The sequence below is a fragment of the Sparus aurata genome, chromosome 15 (assembly GCF_900880675.1).
Source record: "Sparus aurata chromosome 15, fSpaAur1.1, whole genome shotgun sequence".
In the NCBI taxonomy this organism is placed as follows: Eukaryota; Metazoa; Chordata; class Actinopteri; order Spariformes; family Sparidae; genus Sparus; species Sparus aurata.
Genome location: NC_044201.1, coordinates 28234906 through 28257011, shown reverse-complemented (window position 1 = coordinate 28257011; position 22106 = coordinate 28234906). Strand labels below are relative to the sequence as shown.

The 22106-nt window shown below is 42.8% G+C and overlaps 1 protein-coding gene across 7 annotated transcripts in view; it reads left to right on the top strand.

The window, feature by feature from the left end:
• Positions 1 to 22106, top strand: part of itsn1 (intersectin 1 (SH3 domain protein)) — a 43276-nt gene that overhangs the window by 6909 nt on the left and 14261 nt on the right. For 3 of the 7 annotated variants that reach the window (XM_030441118.1, XM_030441119.1, XM_030441123.1), the window contains exons 2-33: positions 1146 to 1207; positions 2517 to 2609; positions 3620 to 3683; positions 3819 to 3979; positions 4640 to 4825; positions 5179 to 5257; positions 5522 to 5622; positions 5724 to 5787; positions 5881 to 6018; positions 6126 to 6220; positions 6683 to 6822; positions 7112 to 7234; positions 7573 to 7722; positions 8067 to 8207; positions 8381 to 8468; positions 8679 to 8818; positions 10901 to 10984; positions 12288 to 12365; positions 15227 to 15363; positions 15464 to 15744; positions 16757 to 16920; positions 17257 to 17271; positions 18161 to 18405; positions 18509 to 18683; positions 18795 to 18881; positions 18984 to 19132; positions 19324 to 19403; positions 19496 to 19668; positions 19763 to 19808; positions 20004 to 20125; positions 20279 to 20402; positions 20844 to 21038. In XM_030441118.1, the coding sequence (XP_030296978.1) occupies positions 1180 to 1207; positions 2517 to 2609; positions 3620 to 3683; positions 3819 to 3979; positions 4640 to 4825; positions 5179 to 5257; positions 5522 to 5622; positions 5724 to 5787; positions 5881 to 6018; positions 6126 to 6220; positions 6683 to 6822; positions 7112 to 7234; positions 7573 to 7722; positions 8067 to 8207; positions 8381 to 8468; positions 8679 to 8818; positions 10901 to 10984; positions 12288 to 12365; positions 15227 to 15363; positions 15464 to 15744; positions 16757 to 16920; positions 17257 to 17271; positions 18161 to 18405; positions 18509 to 18683; positions 18795 to 18881; positions 18984 to 19132; positions 19324 to 19403; positions 19496 to 19668; positions 19763 to 19808; positions 20004 to 20125; positions 20279 to 20402; positions 20844 to 21038 (3946 nt within the window). In that variant the 5' untranslated portion in view covers positions 1146 to 1179. The remainder of the gene's footprint in view (positions 1 to 1145; positions 1208 to 2516; positions 2610 to 3619; positions 3684 to 3818; positions 3980 to 4639; positions 4826 to 5178; positions 5258 to 5521; positions 5623 to 5723; positions 5788 to 5880; positions 6019 to 6125; positions 6221 to 6682; positions 6823 to 7111; positions 7235 to 7572; positions 7723 to 8066; positions 8208 to 8380; positions 8469 to 8678; positions 8819 to 10900; positions 10985 to 12287; positions 12366 to 15226; positions 15364 to 15463; positions 15745 to 16756; positions 16921 to 17256; positions 17272 to 18160; positions 18406 to 18508; positions 18684 to 18794; positions 18882 to 18983; positions 19133 to 19323; positions 19404 to 19495; positions 19669 to 19762; positions 19809 to 20003; positions 20126 to 20278; positions 20403 to 20843; positions 21039 to 22106) is intronic. The other 4 variants (XM_030441121.1, XM_030441120.1, XM_030441122.1 and 1 more) reach the window with 4 other exon arrangements.

The following is a 22106-nucleotide window of genomic DNA, read 5'->3' as shown; positions in this document are numbered from 1 at the left end:
ATATGTATCGGCCGATATTATATCGATATCTACAGTTTTTACTCCCTCATACCGTTAACGGCACAGCTCCAAAAATTGAGTATTGGTCAGGCTCTAACGTTTACCTTGAATATCGTGTTTTTGGAAATCACTTTCATTTTTCTGTAACTTTATAACATTTTGTCAAGCACAGCAGTTAATTCTGTCCCACCAGGAGCTCAGAGATGTATTGATTATTGCAGCTAAATTACGAAATATGCAGAAACTTTTGCTTTATATTCTCAGGCAGGTTGTTTTACCATCTAAATAGATGTTTCTTCCAACAAACATTGCCTCGTTTTCAAACAAACCCATCATTCTTTAACGCTAATTTCCTGTCTCTCGTGTCTCCGAGTCAGCAGCTTTGCAGTTTGTTTCGTCTGATAGAAACACTCGCTTTAATAAGATTCCAGTGGAGCTTTTTATCAGCCAACAGTAGAAAACTGGTGTTCACTGTGGTCAGCTCCCAAGTGAGAATGTGTGTAAATGAGTGAGTGTGAAGCAGAGTGGTTTAGAAAACAAGCGAGTAAGCTCAGGCAGCCCGTCCTGCATAAATAAAGTTCTGCTGCTCTGTTGACATGCACAGTGCAGGCAAGGCTGACATGGTCCAGTCCCCTGAGGACCGGCACCAGGCTGAACAGCAGACTGATGCACACTTCTTCAGCATGATTTTTTTCAAATAGAAAAAACCAGCTGTATATTTTATTACGAACTACTGCATTTATGTGCTTTATGTTTGTCTTTATGCATCTTATAACTGCATCTAGATAGACCTTGAAAGTACAGGAGCTGTAATGGCTGACTGGGCAGGAGACCAAACTGAAAAATTCCCAACTTCAGCATCAAAAGACAGCAGAGTGGAAAATTAACTTTAGGAAATAATTTCCTCTGACTGAGTTCGTCTCCTGTATCAGCACCTTTCGGCAGGTGACCAGACATTATTTGGCACTTTTAATGTGCTGCTGGATTGCCACCCCTTCACTGTGAAAGCATTTTTGTTGCTCACCAGTGAAATGCTTTAATGTTACTTTATTATTTATGTTACTGCATTATTAAGCGGTTGAGTGAGGTGGGGTGAGATTGATCAGATAAACACTTAACCTGTTTTTTTTTCTATGTTGTTTCAGGTGTCGTCGTGTAGTGCAGAACAGTGAGTGAACCATGGCACAGTTCCCCACCACATTCACAGGTCAGTACGTTTGTGTGTAACTGAAAGCTGATGTCTGTATTTTCCTCTCGGAGTCGAAGGCACACCGCTCCATTAACCCGCCGTCATTTTCCATGAGTGCATCGGAAGACGAGCCACCGCTTCTCATTAATCCACTCTCATTTTCCATAACTAGTTTTACATCGTAGAATTCCTCCATTATTATTTATTGATCCAATTGTCCAGCACAGTACACTGAATTACGTCAGGGGAGAGGCAGAGTGAAGTCACGACTGCAAAAGTATGCCTCAAAATCAGGAATGTTTAGCAGAGCAAGTTCTTTTCGGACGTGGAAGTGTAGATACTTGTGTAAAAGACGACTCTGATTTGACTTCTTTACTCAAGTGATGTGCACCGATGGGTTAAAATCAGTCTTGTGATGTTGGGACGGCAATAATTCCCCTGAAATGCATTAGAACAAAAGTACAGAGTCTGTTTTAAAATTGTGATTTGGAGAGAGTGCAGATATTTGTGTTCAAATGTAGGGAGGAAAAGTCAGTAGTTGTCAGAAAGATAAATACTCAAGTAAAGTACAGATACCTGAAACATTTACTGAAGAACAGTAACAAACTGTTTGTACTTTGTTCCTATCTCTAATCGTCAGGCAAAGACAAAAGTTGCTGGGACCACAAAATATGATGACCATATAAAGCTCCTCATAAAGGACGGTGTAGCAGGAAGATCAGAGCTGCGTACGTCGAAAGACAACTGAATAAGCAGCTTTTCCAACCGTAGTAAAAAGATAATGCTTCCGTCAGCATCAACTGTTCTTCCTTTTAAAGAGTCACTGTGATTCACTAAAACTCTCAGTAAACGGTACAGGAAGGATATGTAAGCTGAAACTGAAGAGTTTCTAACTGGCATCTGATTCACCTGGTCAAGAAAAATATCACACAGTTGAAACTGGGAAGTAGAGAAGCAGAACAGCTGGTTAATTGTTGAGACTGACCAGTGAGGGTGTAACTGGCTCTTGGTTCATAGAAGGATCTTATTGTCAAGCTAGAAACTCAACCACAGACTGACTGTCATGCACCGAGTAATCTGAGGACAGACATCAGCCTCTCACCCGTTCATCCTTTTTTCTTTGCTCATCAGTCTTGAGTTGACACACTTAATAGGAATCCTCTTGCAGGAAGTGAAACTCATGACTCACACATTCTTCCCATTCCTCTTTTTTTCCTCCACAGCCTGTGTCTGGCTTCGTTCTTGACCTTTGTGTTCGGTTTCTCATCTGTAACACAGTGTGTGTGTGTGTGTGTGTGTGTGTGTGTGTGTTTGTTTTGTGGGCTAGGTCCAGATGTGTTTCTGATCTCAGTGGATGAGAGAGCCAAACATGATCAGCAGTTTCACAGCCTCTCTCCCACTGCCGGGGGTTACATCACAGGTAACTATCACTCTCTCTCTCTGTCTCTCTGTCTCTGTACTCTATCTACACACTGCACACCCTTATATGGACAAGGTGACACGAGGACAGGAACAAGGACCGTGTCGTTTAAGGTCCTCAGTGCTTGGATGCATCTGAACTCCCAGACTCAAAAGATGACATACTTCATCATAACGGCTTTATCTTATTGCCTGTATGTCAGTCTGATTTGTCCTCTGTGTCACATTGTTGTCACACTATCTCGCCAATAAAAAAAAGAAAGAAAACTACATTTGAATCAGACAAAAACCCTTTATAAGTTAAGTTTAATGTGACAGTTCAATTTCAAATCACAATGTTCCTCAGAAATCTAATCAGCCGTTCAACAAATACATTACTGGGATTCCCCTCCAGCCCAGTAAATGGTATCAGATATTCTTCAATAAGTAAAGATTAGATAAGTAGGGCTGCAACTAACATTTATTTTCATTATTGATTTAAATCTAACATTTATATTCTCGGTCAATCTAATGATCGTTTGGAATGGATCGGAAAGTCTTTTATTGTCCCCGAGGGGCAATCTGGTTTGCAACAGCATGAGACACAACCAGCACATGTCAGCATAGAATAATACAAAAAATAGAGACATAATACATAAAACATACAAGAGATCATTAGAAAATGAGAATTTATACCCATTGGAATTTTTGTTTAAAAGGCGAATATATTTATTTTAACACATCAATTCTCGAAAACCCAAACATATTCAGTTTGCTTCCATAAGAGTTATAGAATATCCACTGTGAAGAAGCTGAAGCCACTGATTATTTTTAATGCTAATTAATCCTCCAATCGTTTTAAAATTTGCATCATGTAACTTTTTGGCATCATGCGATTTGTTGTGTTGACTCAGATATTTTGATATATATGGGTTTTTTGATGAGGTTTGTCTTTCCTCATGTGGTCTGAAGTATCCTTTCATTTTGCATCTGTCCTTTGATCTCACATAATGTTTCTGTTTGTCTGTCAAGGCGACCAAGCCAGGAATTTCTTCCTTCAATCAGGACTTCCCCCTCCCATCCTGGCCCAAATCTGGTGAGTGACATCGACAGGAAGTTATAACCAGCTCTGGAATATCAGATTAAAAATCACACAATGATGAAGTTTTACTCTGTGAAGTATTCATATCTATTTAAAGCTATTCTTCTTCTTCTTCTTCTTCCTTTGAAGGGCTCTGGCTGATATGAACAGTGATGGCCGTATGGACATCCACGAGTTCTCCATCGCCATGAAACTCATCAAACTGAAACTCCAGGGTCACCCTCTGCCCCCGTCGCTTCCTCCCAGTATGAAACAACCCCCACTGCCTTTACCACCCCCGGGTGGCTTTGGTAAGACTGAAAAAAACACACAATGCTATGTGTGTTATATAATTACATTATGTTTATGGCAGCTGACATCCTGTCTGCCGGCTTGTTTTGTTTGATAAGTCACACTGCCTTAACTTAAATTCAATTGTAGGCCGTGACTGATTGTCAGACTAAATCATGACGGTGATCTTTTTAATTTAATTTCCCTTCTGTGGTGGTTGTGATGTCCACTGCTGATAAGTAGCAGAAGAAACACTGCCCACAGTTTAATGTAATAACATAGATGTAATCTTTTAACCATCAGTTCTTGTGACAGCTGCTTTTCCTTGAGGTTTTTTGATGTCTTGTCGAGCGTGGAAAAAGGCGGCGATAAAACTGCGTGTGCTAGTAAAACACTGCGGGTGTATTAAGGATACGGATGATGTCACTCTTTTCCAAAGGTCATTTTGGAAATGTTTGCTCAGTCACGCTCAGTCTGTTGCACCTTCAGGGCTGATCAATAAAGTTGTAATGCAAACACAGCACGGAGTCATAATGTTCCTTCAGAGAGCAACGTGGCTCTCACACTCTGTTAACAGTATGAATATAAAATGGGCAACATGAGAAATATTGATGATATTCTCTCTTTGATCTCCTCTCATCCCTCCTGCATCACGTCTGAACTGTATGTCTGTTCTCCAGGCATGCCTCCCATGGCTTCCATCGCACCTCCTCTTTCAGGCGTGCCTCCACTCCCCCTGCCACCTCTGCCTGTCGGAGTGTCGCCGCCACTCGTCTCGTCAGCCCCGCCTCCCCTCCCCCAGCCCATCGCCAACGGAGCTCCTCCCACGGGCATGATGCAGCCCATCTCAGGCTTCTCCCACCCAGGTAACAACACAGGGGATTTCGAAATGTTCTGAGCTTCTATTGACACATAATATTTACATTACAGAGAGCCAGACGCCATTTTTAATGTGGTTATGAAAGCAGTACTCTAAGTTGCAGATCACTGTTTTGAAATGAAGTGAGAACTTTTAAAAAAGGTAACAGATCGAGCTGTGAGCCAGTGTTACCAGCTTGAATTCAGTGTTAGAATGTATAAATGACTGACTGAACTTAATGTCACCTCATAAGAAACGTGAAAAAATGACATGAAATTAAACGTTTTACAAAGTGTATGTGCTGTTATGAAGTTTAGTGAAAAATCTCTGACTTAATTGGACTCTTTCTGTCTTTCTCAGCTCCCTCTGTCAACAAGTCCTCTTCATTTAATCGTTCCAGTACCAAGTTGCAGAAAGGGCCGTCCTTGGAAGCTGCAAGGTAGACCTCATAATCAGAGATGTTTGCAACATTTTACCCCAATAGAACGTTACTTAAATGAGGTACTGTGACATGCTTTTAGCTCAGGGTGAAAAATAAAAGTGAAAGTAAGCTGTACACTTTGACTGCTCAATGAGGGTAGGAGCATTTTGAACATATTTGTCCTTTACAATCTGCTCTGTTGTAATCTTTTGTTGTGTCCTATTATTGTTTCTCTCGTCACATCACTCTCCTCTGTTCCTCATTTTCTCTAACTCATGTCAGTGTTCTGCCTCCGCCTGATTGGGCCGTTCCTCAGTCCTCCAGGCTGAAATACAGGCAGCTTTTTAACTCTCACGACAAGATGATGAGTGGACATCTCACAGGTATATATTATTTGTAATAACATCTATTTCCTGTTTACCACAGCATTAAAAGCATGTGGTGACATTTCTTCCTCTCCCTGTGATGTGCGTCTGCGTTCCAGGTCCTCAGGCTCGTACTATCCTGATGCAGTCCAGTCTTCCTCAGGGCCAGCTGGCCACAATATGGTGAGTACATTGAAATTCAACTGTTAAGTTAGACCTAAATGGGAGTGGACACTCAGAAGGCATCAATCTTGCTCCATCGTCTTTTTCCTTTAGGAGCCTCTCAGATATCGACCAGGATGGAAAGCTAACAGCTGAGGAGTTTATTTTAGCCATGCACCTCATAGATATGGCGATGTCAGGGTTACCGCTGCCCCCTGTGTTACCACCAGATTACCTCCCACCCACTTTCAGGTAAATACTGTAACCAATTACCCCTTTAACTGACTAACTTTATTAATTAGGCAATACTGACAGTGTGTACTGATATTATTGATTGTTTTTATGTTTGTGTCTTAAAGGCGGGTGCGAAGTGACAGTGTTCAGTCGGACCAGAAGAGCGTCCAGGAGGAGGCAGAGGAGGAGGCTGAAGCCAACCTGGATAAGAAACTACCAGGTGACTGATCCTGATCATATTATGGGTCAAACTGGGACTAGATCCGCCCATGGTTATGTGGCTTCAACACCCTGCTGTGATTTTGGATAAACAGAAAATGTTTAAAAAACTGTAAACAGTATTCAGAGTCTTGAAAACACTTGAAATTGTTGTTTTGGTGATCTGTGAGCTGCTTAGCTACCAGGAACTTTTCCCTTCCTTCTTGAGAAGCAGTCGTCATTGAGGCGACAGCGGTCCACTTGTCTTTTCTGTCTGTTTTCTAGCCAATCCTCATTGACATTCATGTGAACAACAAGGTTCCTGCAGTTAAAAATAAAGTGTGTTTGTGTGCTGGTTTTAGTCCTGTGTCAGCCAGAAACACACAAGGCACACACACCCTTTCCCCCTCACTTATTACATCTTTAAAAATGTCTAATCGTAGCCTGTATGTAGTTTATTTTAACTTCCTTTGTCTCTCCACAGTGACGTTTGAGGACAAGAAGAGGGAGAACTTTGAGCGAGGAAACCTGGAGTTGGAGAAGAGACGTCAGGCTCTGCAGGAGCAGCAGAGGAAAGAGCAGGAGAGGCTGGCAGCGCTGGAGAGAGAGGAGCTGGAGAGAAAGGTAAACTATCATAACTGTAGTCATTTATCTTTGCGACACTGTGTGCATTTGAATTAGTCATGGTTTATGGCTCATGTATAAGGCTGTAAAGTATTTGCATTTATAGTAGCCTCAGTACTTTCACTGTAACAGCCACAGTATGCTTGGTTTTTTAAGTTTATCAGTAAGTAGATTACATTCATGATGAGTCTTGAGACTAGGAGGAAATGGAAATACATTTGATTAACCTACAACAAATGATAGAGTTGTTTGTTCTGCATTAACACGTTTTTGCATGTTTTTGTTTCAGGAGCGTGAGCGTCTGGAGCAGGAGAGGAGACGACAACACGAGCTAGAACGACAACTGGAGAAACAGAGAGAGCTGGAGAGGCAGAGAGAAGAGGAGAGACGCAAAGAGATAGAGAGGAGAGAGGTATGAAGGACAGAAAGTGATAACCTGCTATCTGCGTTTTAATTGAGGAGTTGTGGTTGAGGTGCAGTTTACTGCTGCCAGGGTGTAATTACATCTGCTGCAGATAACTTGGAGGCCTTTCGCTGCTCACCACCGCCCTCTTTATCTAAAGAGCCCAATTTACATTCCTACTGCAGACTGCTTGTTGTGTATAATGAAGTGTATAATGTATGAATAAAAAATTTTATGTAATATGCAATCTTCTGTAAGTTTTGAATGCAGTTCTTTGAGCCGTATGTAAGCATAATGTTTTGCCGTATGTGTGTGTGTGTGTGTGTGTGTGTGTGTCATCTGTCCAGGCTGCTAAGCGTGAATTAGAGCGTCAGCGTCAGCTGGAGTGGGAGCGTCAACGTCGCCAGGAGCTCCTGACTCAAAGAAACAGAGAGCAGGAGAGTATAGTGCTGCTCAAAGCCAGGAAGAAGACTCTGGAGTTTGAGCTGGAAGCCCTGGTAACCAAACACACGTACCCACACCTAGTCACATAATCAAACATTGACAACAAGCCATATGCATGGAAGTTATTTAGAGTCAAAGCGGATTGGTATAAGCTGCTGAGGAAATTCTGCAAAGAGGCACAAGCTCAGTACATCACCTGGCGCCGAGCTGACTGTTGAGTTGGCAAATGGAGCACAAGTTCTGACAAAGTCATTGTATTGTAGAGAGTGAAGCCAAAAGCAATCAACTAATACAAACAGGAAGCTGTCAACTAATTGTTTCTGCACCCTAATACTTTGGAGACACAAGGAGAAATGTAATATTATATTCCTTTCCATCTCTCTTTCCCTATCTTTAGAATGATAAGAAGAGCCAGTTGGAGGGCAAACTGAAGGATGTTCGGTTTCGTCTGTCAGCTCAGCGGAGGGAGGTGGAGCAGACCAATCAGACCAGAGAAACACGCATTGCTGAAATCACCCTGCTACAACAGCAGCTGCAGGTACACAAACAAATCAGCAAACAAACACAAATTCATTTCTGCTACATCTTTTATGACCCGAGCTATTTATGGAAGAAACACACACATTCTTTGCTTATTGTGAAAACTGTGATTTACCAAAAGGAATATTATTTCTGTGCTCTTTCTTGATGTGATTTTCTGGTCATCTGCAGGACTCCCAGCAGTGGTTGGGGAGGTTAATACCCGATAAACAGAGTCTAAACGACCAGCTGAAACAGGTTCAACAGAACAGTCTGCATCGTGAGTATCATATAATCTAAACATACACTCAGATGTGTATATCAAAAATACATATTCTTGCCTTGATATTGGAGAACATTCTTGATTGGTTATAATGAAATGGTTCTGGTTAACTGATTCTCTGATTCATGAACTCTATCACTGATACTAAAGGTATGTCTGTAACTAATAAACCTTACCTGATCCAACACTGTCTGTTTGTGTCTTCAGGTGACAGCCTGTCGTCCCTGCAGAAGGCTGTGGAGCAGAAGGAGACCAGCAGACAGCAGCTCAGAGAACAGCTGGATGCTGTGGAGAGAGAAACGAGGGCCAAACTGCTGGAAATAGACGCTTTCAACACCCAGCTGAAGGTAAACAGCCAGTTAATTAACACATTAATACAAGACACAAGTGAAAGGTCATGTGTGTACCTCTGTAATAACATCGACTAACTACGTAATCCCCTTAATGAACTAAATATCTAACAAACTAACTTATCAGAGTGCACCAGAGATATATTCATGCTGTAATTACACAGCATGTTAATGGTTTGTGTCCACAGGATCCGGCATTTGCACATTTCCCATTTGGTATCAGTGTACACAGCTTTGCAGTGCATTCTGGTAGTCTCGCGTTACATGTTAGGTCGAGGTCATTATGCAAATCAGAGGTGTCCAGTGCTCCTCGCTGCTTCTGGAATCTTCTGGTTACTATAAAACCCAACAATTGTTTGGTTAAAATGAAAACAGATTTGGCAGCTGCATGGTTTATATCCCACCTGTAATGTCTTTATGAACGCATTTCACTGAATTCAAAAGAATGTTTCTAAACAAGCCGCCATGTTGGTCCGGTTTGAAATCACAGAGCAGACAAGCCATGAGTGGCGTTTGTCTGGGAGTGTTGGTGTGATTGTAGGAGGGAGCCGGTCTAGAGTCCAGTGACAAAAACGCCCCTGTGGACACGTGCCATTAGTATTTTAAAACAGATTTAAAAATGTCTTTAATTCAACATAAATTTACCTAACACTAGATCATTAAGTGAAAGTAAATATATACAAGAATGCATTCTTTATTTTTTGTGATTTTATTTTTTTATCTGAGGAAAGCACAAAGTAAAAGGCTCATATTTTTCATAGAAGTTTGAGGATATTTACCTATTTTTTCCAAGTTGTATGAAGTCGACCCCTTTAAGAAATACCTGTTTCAATAAGTCGTGTTTTAATCTTCACTGAACTCTGTTGGGAGGTCTCGACTTAGAAACTTTTTCAAATTTAAACCAAAAAAGTCAATTGAAACACTTTATCAAACATGCTACAACATTGGTGCAACTTTTTATGTTCATGTAACATAAAAATAAAGTAGTGGCATGTGCTAATACATTTAATAATACACATAATATGTTGCTAAAGCTTTATTGATTTAAAAAGTCTGTTTAACTACGCCGAATTAACGAGCCTGCTAACCCAGTAAATGTTTTGCTGAATGAAATATCGTCCACATTCAAAACATTGGATTGTTTGTTGTGACTGTAGCTTTAATTCCTGTCCTGTCCTCACACTAGTTTAATACACTCTCAAAATTCATGTTTACTGATGTGTTTAAAGTTTTCATATTTTAATCTGACCACTCTAACTGTGCTTGTTTATGTTGGTGTCATATTAATGTGGCTTGTTGTGTTTTTGGAGAGAACTAGCTGTGCACAGGAACACCAAGTGCTTTCCCAGACAGATGCTTCAGTTTACTAGTGAAAGAAAAAGATGGAGGCATTATTTTCCTCAAGGTTGAAGCACAGCAGTCTGTTTATGTTTCCTAGACTACCTTTTGTCCTGTTTCTGGTTCTCTCCTAATTTCCCCCAGAACACAGAGTCAGGTCAGAGAGAGGAGGATAAATCTGTGGTCTGTTCCAGTGGAGAGGAGAGGAGAGAAGGAAGAGAGGGAAGTGAGGGACGCAGGGACAACACAGACCACAATAAATACATTGTCTAATGGCTAATCTAATGAAGTTCTCAGTCTGATTCAGTCGAGTCAACATAATGCAGTTATTTGAGAAAATGGCACAAAGCCTTTGAACAACAAACACAACCAGCAGCAGTGCTGGATGTCAGTTTTCTCCAGAGGGAGGTGCAGTCATGTCTCAGTGGTGTAACTCTTTGCTCAACTGAGGCGTAAACCACTGAGATGTGACCGATATTTGACTATACTGCCGTCCACCTTCCTTTCTACACCACTTCTTCTCCCCAAAATCTGCTGTTCTTCTTCTGTCCGCTACACCCGCTGGGACTCTTCGTCTATTTCCTACTCGCTGCCCTCCTCCTGCTGTGTTTCCTTCCCTGCTTCTTCATCCTGTATTTCTTCATTTTCTTTGTTTAATCCACATAATAAACCCTTCCTTCTATATTTTCTACCCCTTTATTTATCTCCTACACTGGCCTTTTGCTCCCTTGCCCATGCCAGTCTCTGTGTGAGTTCTATGCCAACCACTGTGCCAGGATAGAAGCCCTGCGACGCCAGCTTCAGGAGGAACAGAGAGGGAGACAGGTAGAGCACACTGCCACTGCTGGACTGGGGTGGTACTGCAGCTGGGATATACTCTATCAAATCATATGACGAACACACTGCCTCTTATGGCGGACCTGGAGCATAGAGCAGCTTTTTTGCATTTGGATTGGACTGTTTGAGAAGTAAAACATAGAACACCCTCTTATCAGCCTACTAACTCACACTCTTCAAGTGTTTTAGTCACTTTAGACGGCTTTAACACCTGCAAACCAGACTTTAAATGGCTGGTTTGTGCAGATTTTCCTGATTAACATGTGTAGTACACTGTGATGCCCCCACCAGGCAGCTAGATGTGTTGCATCCAGTTGGAGCTTGACTGTAACTGTCAAGCTGCGCGTGGTTTGAAGAGCACTGACATTCACACACTCGTATACTGAATCCGTTTGCTGTTTTTGTCTAATTTCACAAGTCGGGGTCAGTAACACCTCTGACAAGGAGGCACTCAATACTTAATACACACTAATCCAGAACAAATACATACATAGGAGAAAGTTGTGAAAACAGGAAGGCAGGAAATATAGATAAATGCATAAAAACACTCGAACCAAACTATTATTTACAATCAAGCACAGACAGGTCAGTTAGAGAATCTGTTTGCACTCAGCTGAAAACCTGGCTGTTGCTCCCGTCAGCCTGGTTTTGTAACACTGGCTACATTTACAGTTGCACATTACTCATCACAGTGAGTCACAGGAGCCTCTCCTTGCGTGAGTCAAGGCCTCACTGTGCTCTATCTCCCTTTTTGTGTACTGAAATAAATTAACCAAACTCGATTCAGAGATTAAAGTGTTTGTTCAGGCACTTAAAAAGCTGTTTGAAATAAATCGGGACACTAAAAGGCAAAGATTACATTTCCATTTAAGATGTATGCTCTTGGATATTGTACAGATGTTATACTGACGTGCAGGAAATTCAGTTGCACAACTATTGCACAAGATGAGCATTTGACTTTCTATGTAAGTCCATTTACCCAGCATAACTTGCTGCACAACTGCTGTTCTGTTTTAATTAAATTTAAACAGTCATATATTGCTTGATTTTCCAAAGATAAACAATATTAATGGTATTAAGAGGACTTAAAATGTCCAGTGTCAGATTTTTCAGAGAGGTCTGAATTACTCGGAAAAAGAAAAACTGCTGACAAGTTTAATTTTAATACCTTTTAATTTGGACAAAATCAAGAATATGGACCCAAACATTAACTGTGTGTGAGTGTGTGTCTTTGTCTATAGAATGGTTGATCCTCTGTGTGTGTATGTATATGTGTATATGTGTGTTTCAGTGCCAGGAGCAGGGACAGCTACAGGAGTGTGTGTCAGCCGTCAGGGTGTGTCTGGCTCGGCTAGACTACGTTATAAAGGTCCACACAACAACCCAGCCTCCGTCCCCCTCCCCAACGTACCCCTCTGTTTCTATCTTTCTCTGTTTCTTACTGTGTTTCTTTCTTTTTTTGTATCTTTCTGTCATTATTTCTTTCTACCTTCCTTTTGATCTTTCTGTATTCTTTCATTCTCTTTCTTTTTCTCTTTTCCTTCTCTTTGTGACTACTGAGTCATTATTAAGGGTGTAAGGTTCAGAGTGCTGCATGCAAATTCACTATTTAATACACCCGCAGCATTTTTAAATAACTCTTCTTATAGAACAAAATGTTACGTATGAATATTCATCTTTTAAATCAACTATTAAAGACACTTCTCTTGTTGACTAGAGCTGCAACGATCAGTCGAGAAATTGATTAGTAGACTGAAAGACAAGACGTAAGCAAGAAAGTTAAATATTTGCCGTTTGTCTTTCATCTCTTTCTCAATTCACCTTTCTTTACTTCATCTTTAGTTCATTTCCTCTTGATTTCTACTCTTCTTATCTTATTCTCCCTCCCCCTTGTCTCCTAAAATCTTCTCATCCACTGTCCTCCTCTTTAGTGCCCCATCTTTCCTTTGCCAAGCTGGTGTTAGCTTACTAGCTATGCTCCCGTAGTTAACACTGTACGCCGTTGTTGTGTGCTAAGCTAGCAGCTTTGCTAGGTTAGCTGGGGTGCTAGATTACGCTGTTGCTGTTCCAGCCTCCTTTACTAGATGACTACTCTCTACTGTAATGCTATTGCCTTTTTGCTACCAGATGATGTTTCAGCCAGACAAGTAGAAACTGGAAACTAGAATCCTGAGTATGGTAGGCTTTACTTTATGTGGGTGAATGTGTGTGTGTGTGTGTAGTCTCCGCGTTCAGGAGTGTATGCCTGGCATGCTGTTGTTGTCTCACGTCCTCCGCTTCCTGTTTCAGGTGATCAGGAGTTCTTTCTCTCTCTGCAGACTTGTAGTTTGACTCCTCCGTCAGCCTCTTCTCTCTGACTGGTTTGCTTGTTTTCTGAAGGTTTCCTCACAGTGGTTGTTTGGCTGAAACACGACAGCTGCCTTGTGTTGTTGTTGTTATAGTAACAGAGTGTGTTCTAATGGCACAGCTGGTTGTCATGACTACACAGAACTGCCCCTCCCCCCCTTCCTACCCCCCACTGCGCCCCCCCTGACTCCCCAACTCCTCACAACTCCCCTTTTTTGTTTCTATCTAACCCCTCCCACCAACATACTGTGCCTTGTGCAAGCTCCGCCCCACCGCCATGACCACAGCCATGTTTCCAGGGCTGGGTCAGTGCCCCCCTCCACTAGTGACAAAACCCCTCCCGGTGACATCCCCTCCCACTCATATTGGCTCACATAATTATCAACCTTCAAAACGTTTAATACATGATTTATTTTCCCAACATATTTTCCAGTTGCTTCCGAGGAGACCTGATTGGTTCTTGCAGTCTTTGGGGTCTTTTTTGCTTGCTAGCACTACAAAAAAAAAAAACTCCGGATTAAATCTGATGTGTTCTCACGGGTTCTGAAAGTGACACTGTGAGCAAACTGCAGCTCACTGACTGTGGCTGGACATCTGTTTGTCTGGCATTAACACCAAGTTGAGTTGCTCAAGAGTCACACAGTCACAATGCTGTTAAGACAGAAAAACACAAGCTGCAATGAACACACAGGGGCGCGAGGGAGGAGGAGTCGTGACTCACTTCAGTGAAGAAGTTAACGGGGAGGCAAATGGTTGTGTTGATCCCTCGTTGGCCACTTGTTACAGTCTGACAGGTGATAAACAGTGGGACTCCCCTTCCTCGCAGCCAGAAGCCTCCAAGTTGCATCCGTTGAAATATGTGGAGATCGAAATGACTCTCCTGAGCTGTTTGACTCCGGCATAACAAGATACAAGCCAGCAACAGAAAGAAACACAAGCTGCTTATTGAACTAGAAATCCATTCATACCACAGTAAGTGGGCAATGGTGTTTGGTAACAGGGAAGCGGGATGGGTTTTTTCAGCTGTGTTACCGCCCAAACTTTGAGTTCCAGAAATACTTTTGAAGAAACTAAAAGGTTCCTGAAGCCCTACATATTCAGTGTTTCCACCATAGTCTGAAGACCTGCGAAGATTAGGCATATTAGTCTGCTGACGTAGGAAAAGGCGACGGCTGTTTTTACTTTTTTATGTCATTTTTGCACACAACTATACAACAATAATGATCAACAGTTTATCTTTCATATTCTTTCTTCTGTAACTCCACTGAAGCCCTGTTCTCGCTGCAGCAGCCCAGGATTTAAATCCAACCTATGGCCCTTTGCTGCATGTAGCCACCCATCAGTCATCCTGTTTCCTGTCATCTCTCTAAGCCGTCCTATCCAGAGTTCCTATACTTTTGGAAAGTACTGAATTCTTCCAAACGTTCCTAATTTCCGGGGAAAGTTCCCAACCATTATTGTGGCAAACCCGCTAAAGGCACAAATGAGCTATTTTGCTGTCATACCATAAGACCAGCCGCCTAAATTCAATGAGGAAATGTGAAAGTGGCTCCTCAACACAAAGAGGACCGGATGCGCCACGTTTTCATTTGTTTGCTGTTAAGTCATATAATTAAGTCACAGACAGTAGAGCACACGTCACCCTCTGTCCTCTGGCTCTCAATTAAGATAAAACAGCCCGAAAAGAGGAAAAAAGTTTGCACATCTCATCACCTGAGTGACACAGTTGAAGGGGCGGAGCTTGCCTTGATCACCTGACTAATACATACTGCTGCTGCTGCTGTTGTTCTTGTTTGTTGTCGATCGTAAACCCGTAGCAACCAGCCCTCTGATCCCACTTCCTCCTCACCGCTGTTCCTTCCTGTATCCAACGATGCCTTGCAGGAGCTGAGGGAGATCCACAGCCGGCAGCAGAGGCAGAAACAGAAGGATCTGGAGGGAGACACACACTCACTGACACACACACACTCGCACATGCACACGCCGGTCGAGAGGAAGTCTGCTGAGCTGCAGGAGAGCAGGTGAGAATGAGATACACCTGAGAACTACAGAGGTCTTTAATTATTTCCAACCTATTACATTAGAACAGAAAATCTGATTTTTGTTTTACCCGTCCCGCAGGCTCTCATCAGAGGAGAGCGTGGCCTGGAGGGATGAAGCAGTAAGCTCTGCCCCCAGAGATTCAAGCCCCGCCTCCATGTCTGCACCCCATGCCTGGCTAAACAGAGTGACTCAGGAAGAAGAGGAGAGGAAGAGGAGAGGGATGGAGGAGGAAGAAGAAGAGGTCCGGAAGGGAGCAGGATCGGTAGAAGAGAAAGAGGATGAGTCGAGAGGAAAGAAGGACATGCAGGAGAAACTGAACAAGCTGTTCAGCCAGCCGGCCGACCCCTGGGGTTCATCAGGTGTGTTCAGTGTATCAGAGAGAAGAGTCTAAACTGGAACTGAGGACTCTGATGTTATACAGACTTGTATATAAGTGTATCAGAAGCCCCTTTTAGATAGAAAAGGTGGCACATTTGCATCAAGGTAAAGGCTGCAATGTGCTGCCTTGTCTCTCTAAAACGGAGGTGTAATATTCCTTCTTTTCCAAAAAGCCGCCACTGGGGTAGGCGTAAACATGTGACGTGACGTGAAGCACGAAGTTGGGCGTGAACAGTGAAGCAGGTCGAAATTTGTCTCCAAAATAAGAGCTTTACATTGCACCCCATTGGAGTTTAGAGCTGGGTTCTTCGCGGGGGGCTTTTAATTTTAAAGTAGCGACCGTTAGCTTGCTGCTACAACAACAAACAGACAACGAAGACAGCTACAGAGACCCAGGAGACGCTAGCATCTCCTGGATCTCAGCGGCTGTCCGGTTGCTCATCTTGACGTCTGTGGATGAAGTGATGGACTGACTGCTGTGATCAGCTGTTTCCTGGTTTTTAAACTCCCCGGCTGTGGGTCGCACAACAGTGCAGGTCATCGACACCTCTGGCCATCTCACGCAATTGCAGGGACATTGACGGCTTGTATTTACATAGCAATGAAGGCGGAAAAAGGTGTACCCTCCGAGGCGTCAAATTAGCGGACCAAAACAGACCCCCAATATACCGCCTTCTGTCTAAATGCGCAGACCTAGCTGCAAAAAGGACGGCCAGATTGGCGGCTTGCTGCCCAGTATAAAAACGGCTAGAGAGAAGAGCCTAAACTGGAACTGAAGACTCTTATGTTACATACAGACTTCGAGGCAAGCTTAGGTTTATAAAAGTAAAGATTGTAGGAGCAGATCTTGTCCTTTCCATTTCCACTTTCCATCCGGTTGAAAAGAACACAAGTCCAAAGACTGCTTTACCAAAATGCACATTTTGATTTTGATTTGGCAGTCTGGATGAATTATTGTGTTTCTAATACTTCTGTCTCTCTGTTTATCCACAGGGGAGAAAGGTCCTGTACCGAGTCTGTTTGACCAGAAAACTTCGACAGTCAGCGGCTTCGACCAGCAGCAGCCGCCAGTGAAGGTGGTCTACTACAGAGCTGTTTATCCATTTGATGCTCGCAGTCATGATGAGATCAGTATCGCTCCTGGAGATGTGATCATGGTATGTTATATACACAAACTTAGTACTTACACACTTGTATTCCTCAGGCGGCCATCTTGCTACAAATACACAGGATGATGAAGGACAGAGAACAATGAGTTTACCTCAAGTTCATGTCGTCACAAGGTCTTCAGTATAAACAGTAATATGTGTGTTTAGATGTTGTGTGAACAGATCTTTTATTGCCCCTCTGTGTTTTGTGTGTGTGTGTGTTGTATTAAAGCCTCCTGTGCGTAGATGTGTGTGTCGACTCTTTCCTCTCTGAAGTGTGTGTGTGTGTGTTCTGGGTGTGTGTGTATTAACCGTTTCCTCTCTCCTCTGCTGTGCAAACTGAAGGTGAAGGGGGAATGGGTAAGTTCTTGCCCCCGCCCAGTGTTGTGCCTCCACCAATCACAAGCCAGCACTCATTTAAGCTCCCGCTGTCATTGGCCCATCTCATGTCATCTCCGCGTTCATTCATGTGCCCGTGGATGAACGTCTTTGGCTTCTTCATTCTGATCTCTGAATGTTGTTTTGCTTGTAACGCTCTCACAGTTAATGTGGTAAATTGTGAATGTGCTTCACCGTCAGTGTAAAGCTGCAATGTTACACTTGATAAAAAATATCACAAATCATTTTTTTTATCATCAGTGTCTCCATAAATAAACGTCCACACTTCCACTGGAGTCATTTTTAAAACAAAGTAAAAAACTCTCAGATTCCAGCTTCATAAATGTGAATATTTCTGACATTTTATCGACCAAACAACTAACCGATGAATCAAGAGATTAATCCACAAATAAGATGATTATTAGTTGCAGCCCTTCTGCCAAGTTTTACAACAAAAAGGTGCAGTGGGCAGCAACATGGTCAACTACACGGACTGAAAATTAAGAAAAGGCGGTAAAAGGGACAGCCACAGTTTTTATCATAAGGTTGTTCATGGAAATAGAATTATTGTGGAGAAAAGATGATGAAAAAGCTCCATGTTCATTAAAAAGTGGCATGATATAAACAAGATTCACTAAATCAGAACACAACTTTAACAGTCTTAAAGCTCAAATCATCACGTTTATATTTAATATTTACTGATTATCTAATCATCTGGGAATCCCACTTCCTGGAACTCAGCTCCAAGCAGCTGCTGCCATTATTGTTCCACCATGAATCTGAAACACTCACTGATTTTTATGAATTAAGTGTCTCTTTGTGTGTTTCCGTGCTTCAGCGTTATCTTAACCCCGCCCCTCTGCTGTCATAGGTGGATGAATCCCAAACAGGTGAGCCTGGCTGGCTGGGAGGAGAGCTCAGAGGACGCACCGGTTGGTTTCCAGCCAATTATGCCGAGCGGATACCCGACAGTGAAGCACCAATCAGCCTGCGTGCAACGGCCTCAGCCACGCCCACCTCAGCCCAGCAGCCAATGACCACGCCTCCCCCCGCGCCTGGACACCCCTCCTCCTCCACGTCCTCTGCCAACAGTAACTGGGCCGATTTTAGCACCACGTAAGTCCGGCTCAGTTTTGTCAGAATCCGGCTGCATTTGGTTTCACTAGTGCGTCTAAAATGTTCTCATCAATGTCGCCGTCATCTCTGCATGTATTTCCAGTTGGCCCTCCAACACAGCCAATCAATCAGACAGCGAGGGATGGGACGCATGGCCGACCTCGTCAACCAGTCAGAATCCTTCGCTCAGCGTTCCCTCGGCGCAGCTACGGCAACGCTCTGCCTTCACACCCGCCACCATGACGACGGGCTCCTCTCCTTCTCCTGTGCTCGGACAGGTAGGAACATAATAAACCATCACATGGGTTCATCTGGGCCCCCACAACCCTGTTTAATGTTATATTAATCAATATCTAAAAGTTACTAACAGGTGTTATTCTGTCCGTCAGGGGGAGAAGGTGGAGGGTCTTCAGGCTCAGGCGTTGTATCCCTGGAGAGCAAAGAAGGACAACCACCTCAACTTCAACAAAAATGAGGTACGTTTTCTATATTTGTTCTGTTTTATTTGTGTGAGCTAATTTCTTTTTCTGCATGGTTCGTTTAACTTAATGGAGCTAAAATTGTAATTGTTCTTTCAGATAATAACGGTGTTGGAGCAGCAGGACATGTGGTGGTTAGGTGAACTGCAGACCGGACAGAGAGGCTGGTTCCCCAAAAGTTACGTTAAGCTCATCTCCGCCCCCATGACGGCCCCCCCTGGTCCAGCGACACGCAGTAAAAACACTAGGTGGGTTAAAAATGCTACATCAGGTCAACCTGAGTGTATAAACCCTGAGTTTTTCAGACAGATTTCTGCTCCTGCTCGTTGACAAATCCAAAAAAACACAGAATTATATTGCTTCTACCTCAGCTCATCCACTTTGGTTGTAAATATCAAGTAGTTTTTGGTCTTCATACCAAACATTTTTGTTCTTCCAGTGAGTCTGGAGTATCAGACAGCCCCCCCAATGGAAAACGTCCCTCTCCCTCCCCAACAAAACCCTCCGACTCTGGAGAAGGTAACACAGACACACACGTTCATTTAACTTTATTCTTGTTAAAGTCTGGCAGGTGTTTGTCATTGACTCTGTGTCCACATGCATCTACACAGAGTACATTGCCATGTACACCTATGAGAGCAGTGAACAGGGCGACCTGAGCTTCCAGCAGGGAGATGTCGTCATGGTGACCAGGAAAGAAGGGGATTGGTGGACGGGCATGGTCAGCGGCAAGACTGGAGTCTTCCCTTCCAATTATGTTAAACCTCGGGACTCCGCCTCAGAGGTGAGATTTCACTCAGAAACATATAAAGATGGACCCGACGCGTTTTGGGGAATTATTTGTAATAATCTTATTGAAACTTTGTGTCTGTTTCTAGTCTTTGGGACCAGCAGGGAAGACGGGGAGCCTGGGAAAGAAACCAGGTGATCTTTCAGTTACACTTCACTCACTTTTGATCCTTTTTGCACGCTGACTTGTTTCTGTAAAATAAACATTTCTAGCAAAAGTCAATCATTTCTGTTCATAAAACCTGATGCAAACAAAAAAGGAAACACTTACTACAGATTCTAGGCACTGAACTGCTTTCTCACCAAACCATCTTCTTCATCTTATATCAGAAATCGCTCAGGTGATCGCTCCCTACAATGCAACAGGAGCAGAGCAGCTGACGTTAGCTCCAGGACAGCTCATCCTCATCAGAAAAAAGAACCCAGGGGGCTGGTGGGAGGGAGAGCTGCAGGTACACCAGCACAAAGTCTACTTATATGTCATGATTTTATTCAAATCTAATAAATCTAACATGTGAATTATGAAGCTGATTGTATAATGTCAGAACATGCAGACTGTGGTTGTAGTTTATGACTAATAACCTGCTGTGTTCTGACTGGTTCAGGCCCGGGGGAAAAAGCGTCAGATAGGCTGGTTTCCAGCCAACTACGTGAAGCTGCTCAGTCCCAGCACCAGCAAGACAACGCCCACAGAGCCCACCCCTCCTAAACTGGCTCCTGCCAACACAGGTAACCCCAAATACATTCACATACATGTCTTTAAGGTGCTGTGGCTATTTTCATAATATGGATTAGCTAAAACATCAAACCCACAGTCCATAAATGATCTCTACAAAGAACAAATGGGTTGTTAGTTAGTTACTGAGATTAAAACTTTCAGTCACCAAAGTTTGTGCATTCGATACAACTTGTATTTAAGGTGGCATAAAGTATTATTTGCACCTCATAGCATGTACATAGCAAGCAAGCAAGCAAGAAATTATTTATTTATGTACTTTATATTTCATTCCAGGTAGAAGTACAGTGTAAAGATAAAACATTAGCCATTAATAACACAGTTCAAACAAACATACTGATAGATGTTTTAGAGGGAAGCAGTCAAATGAGCTCATAACAAAGACGACATGTGATCTCACTTCCTGTCCCTCACGTCTGTCTCTGGTCCTGAAGCGGTGTGTCAGGTGATCGGCATGTACGACTACGTGGCGCAGAACGACGACGAGCTGGCCTTCCAGAAGGGTCAGGTGATCACAGTGCTCAACAAGGACGACTGTGACTGGTGGAAAGGGGAGCTCAACGGGAGGGAGGGTCTGTTTCCTAGCAACTACGTGAAACTCACCACGGACACGGACCCGAGCACGCAGTGTGAGTACACGCAAACACACACACACACACACAATCTCACCTGAATGACAGAACACACACAATATACTGATATTAACACATTAACATCCTCTCAGTGTGAGTACAGAGTAACGTAACACTCGTAACACACTTCCACAGTGACACACTCTCTCCCTCACACACACACACACACACACACACACCCCAGAGCCAGGTGTGGAGATGCTGTCCCTCTCTCAGTGTTTGACCCCGGATTGGTTTGACCTCTGACCTTTCACCTTGACACTCCTTTGGGCCTCTTTGATTACCTCCCAGTCATGCAACACCTCTGGGTGGTGGTGTTTGTGTGTGTTTGTGTGGCGTGTATGTGCATGCATGTGTGTGTGTATATTTGCGCGCATAAGTGTAAAGTGTTTCCTCTCCTCCTGCATGTTTCCCTTCAGCATGATCCACCATAGACCTAGAGTTTCTAGAGCCGAGCACGGAGACGCTGCCATTAAACCTGGACTCAACTCAGCGCTGTAACTAGTTGGAGTTGATGTTTTGTAGAATCTCTGAGAAAAATAAGTTGCAAAAAATATGATCATTTAGGAAATTCTACTGCAGACAAACTCAGACACATGATGAACAAGAGGTGTGGTGACAAAATGATGTATTTAAAGTTAAATAGTAATAGTAAATTTTGTGATAAAATAATGTAAAACAGGGATTAAGCACTTGCTGTAATGGTATAAATGTTTTGTGTTTGACACATTAGTGTTTTAACAACAAGTCATTCAATCCACCTTTATTTAAAAGATAAAGAATCATTGAGGTATGAACTCAACACTTAAAACAGAATGAATACGCAGATTAATGAGAAAACAAACAAACAACAGAACACATTTAAAAACAGATAGACCTTAAAAAGTTAATGTGGAGTGAACATGGTCTCAAGTATGTGCAGAACAAAAAGTTTTTTTCTTGTTTGCATGCTGGATCTCAAGTATCAGCCAATTTCTAGAACTGGTCCTGTAATGACTATCAGACTAGTTTAATAAGGAAGTGATGGATGACGGCATGTTGCCATGAAAGCTTTATAAATATTTA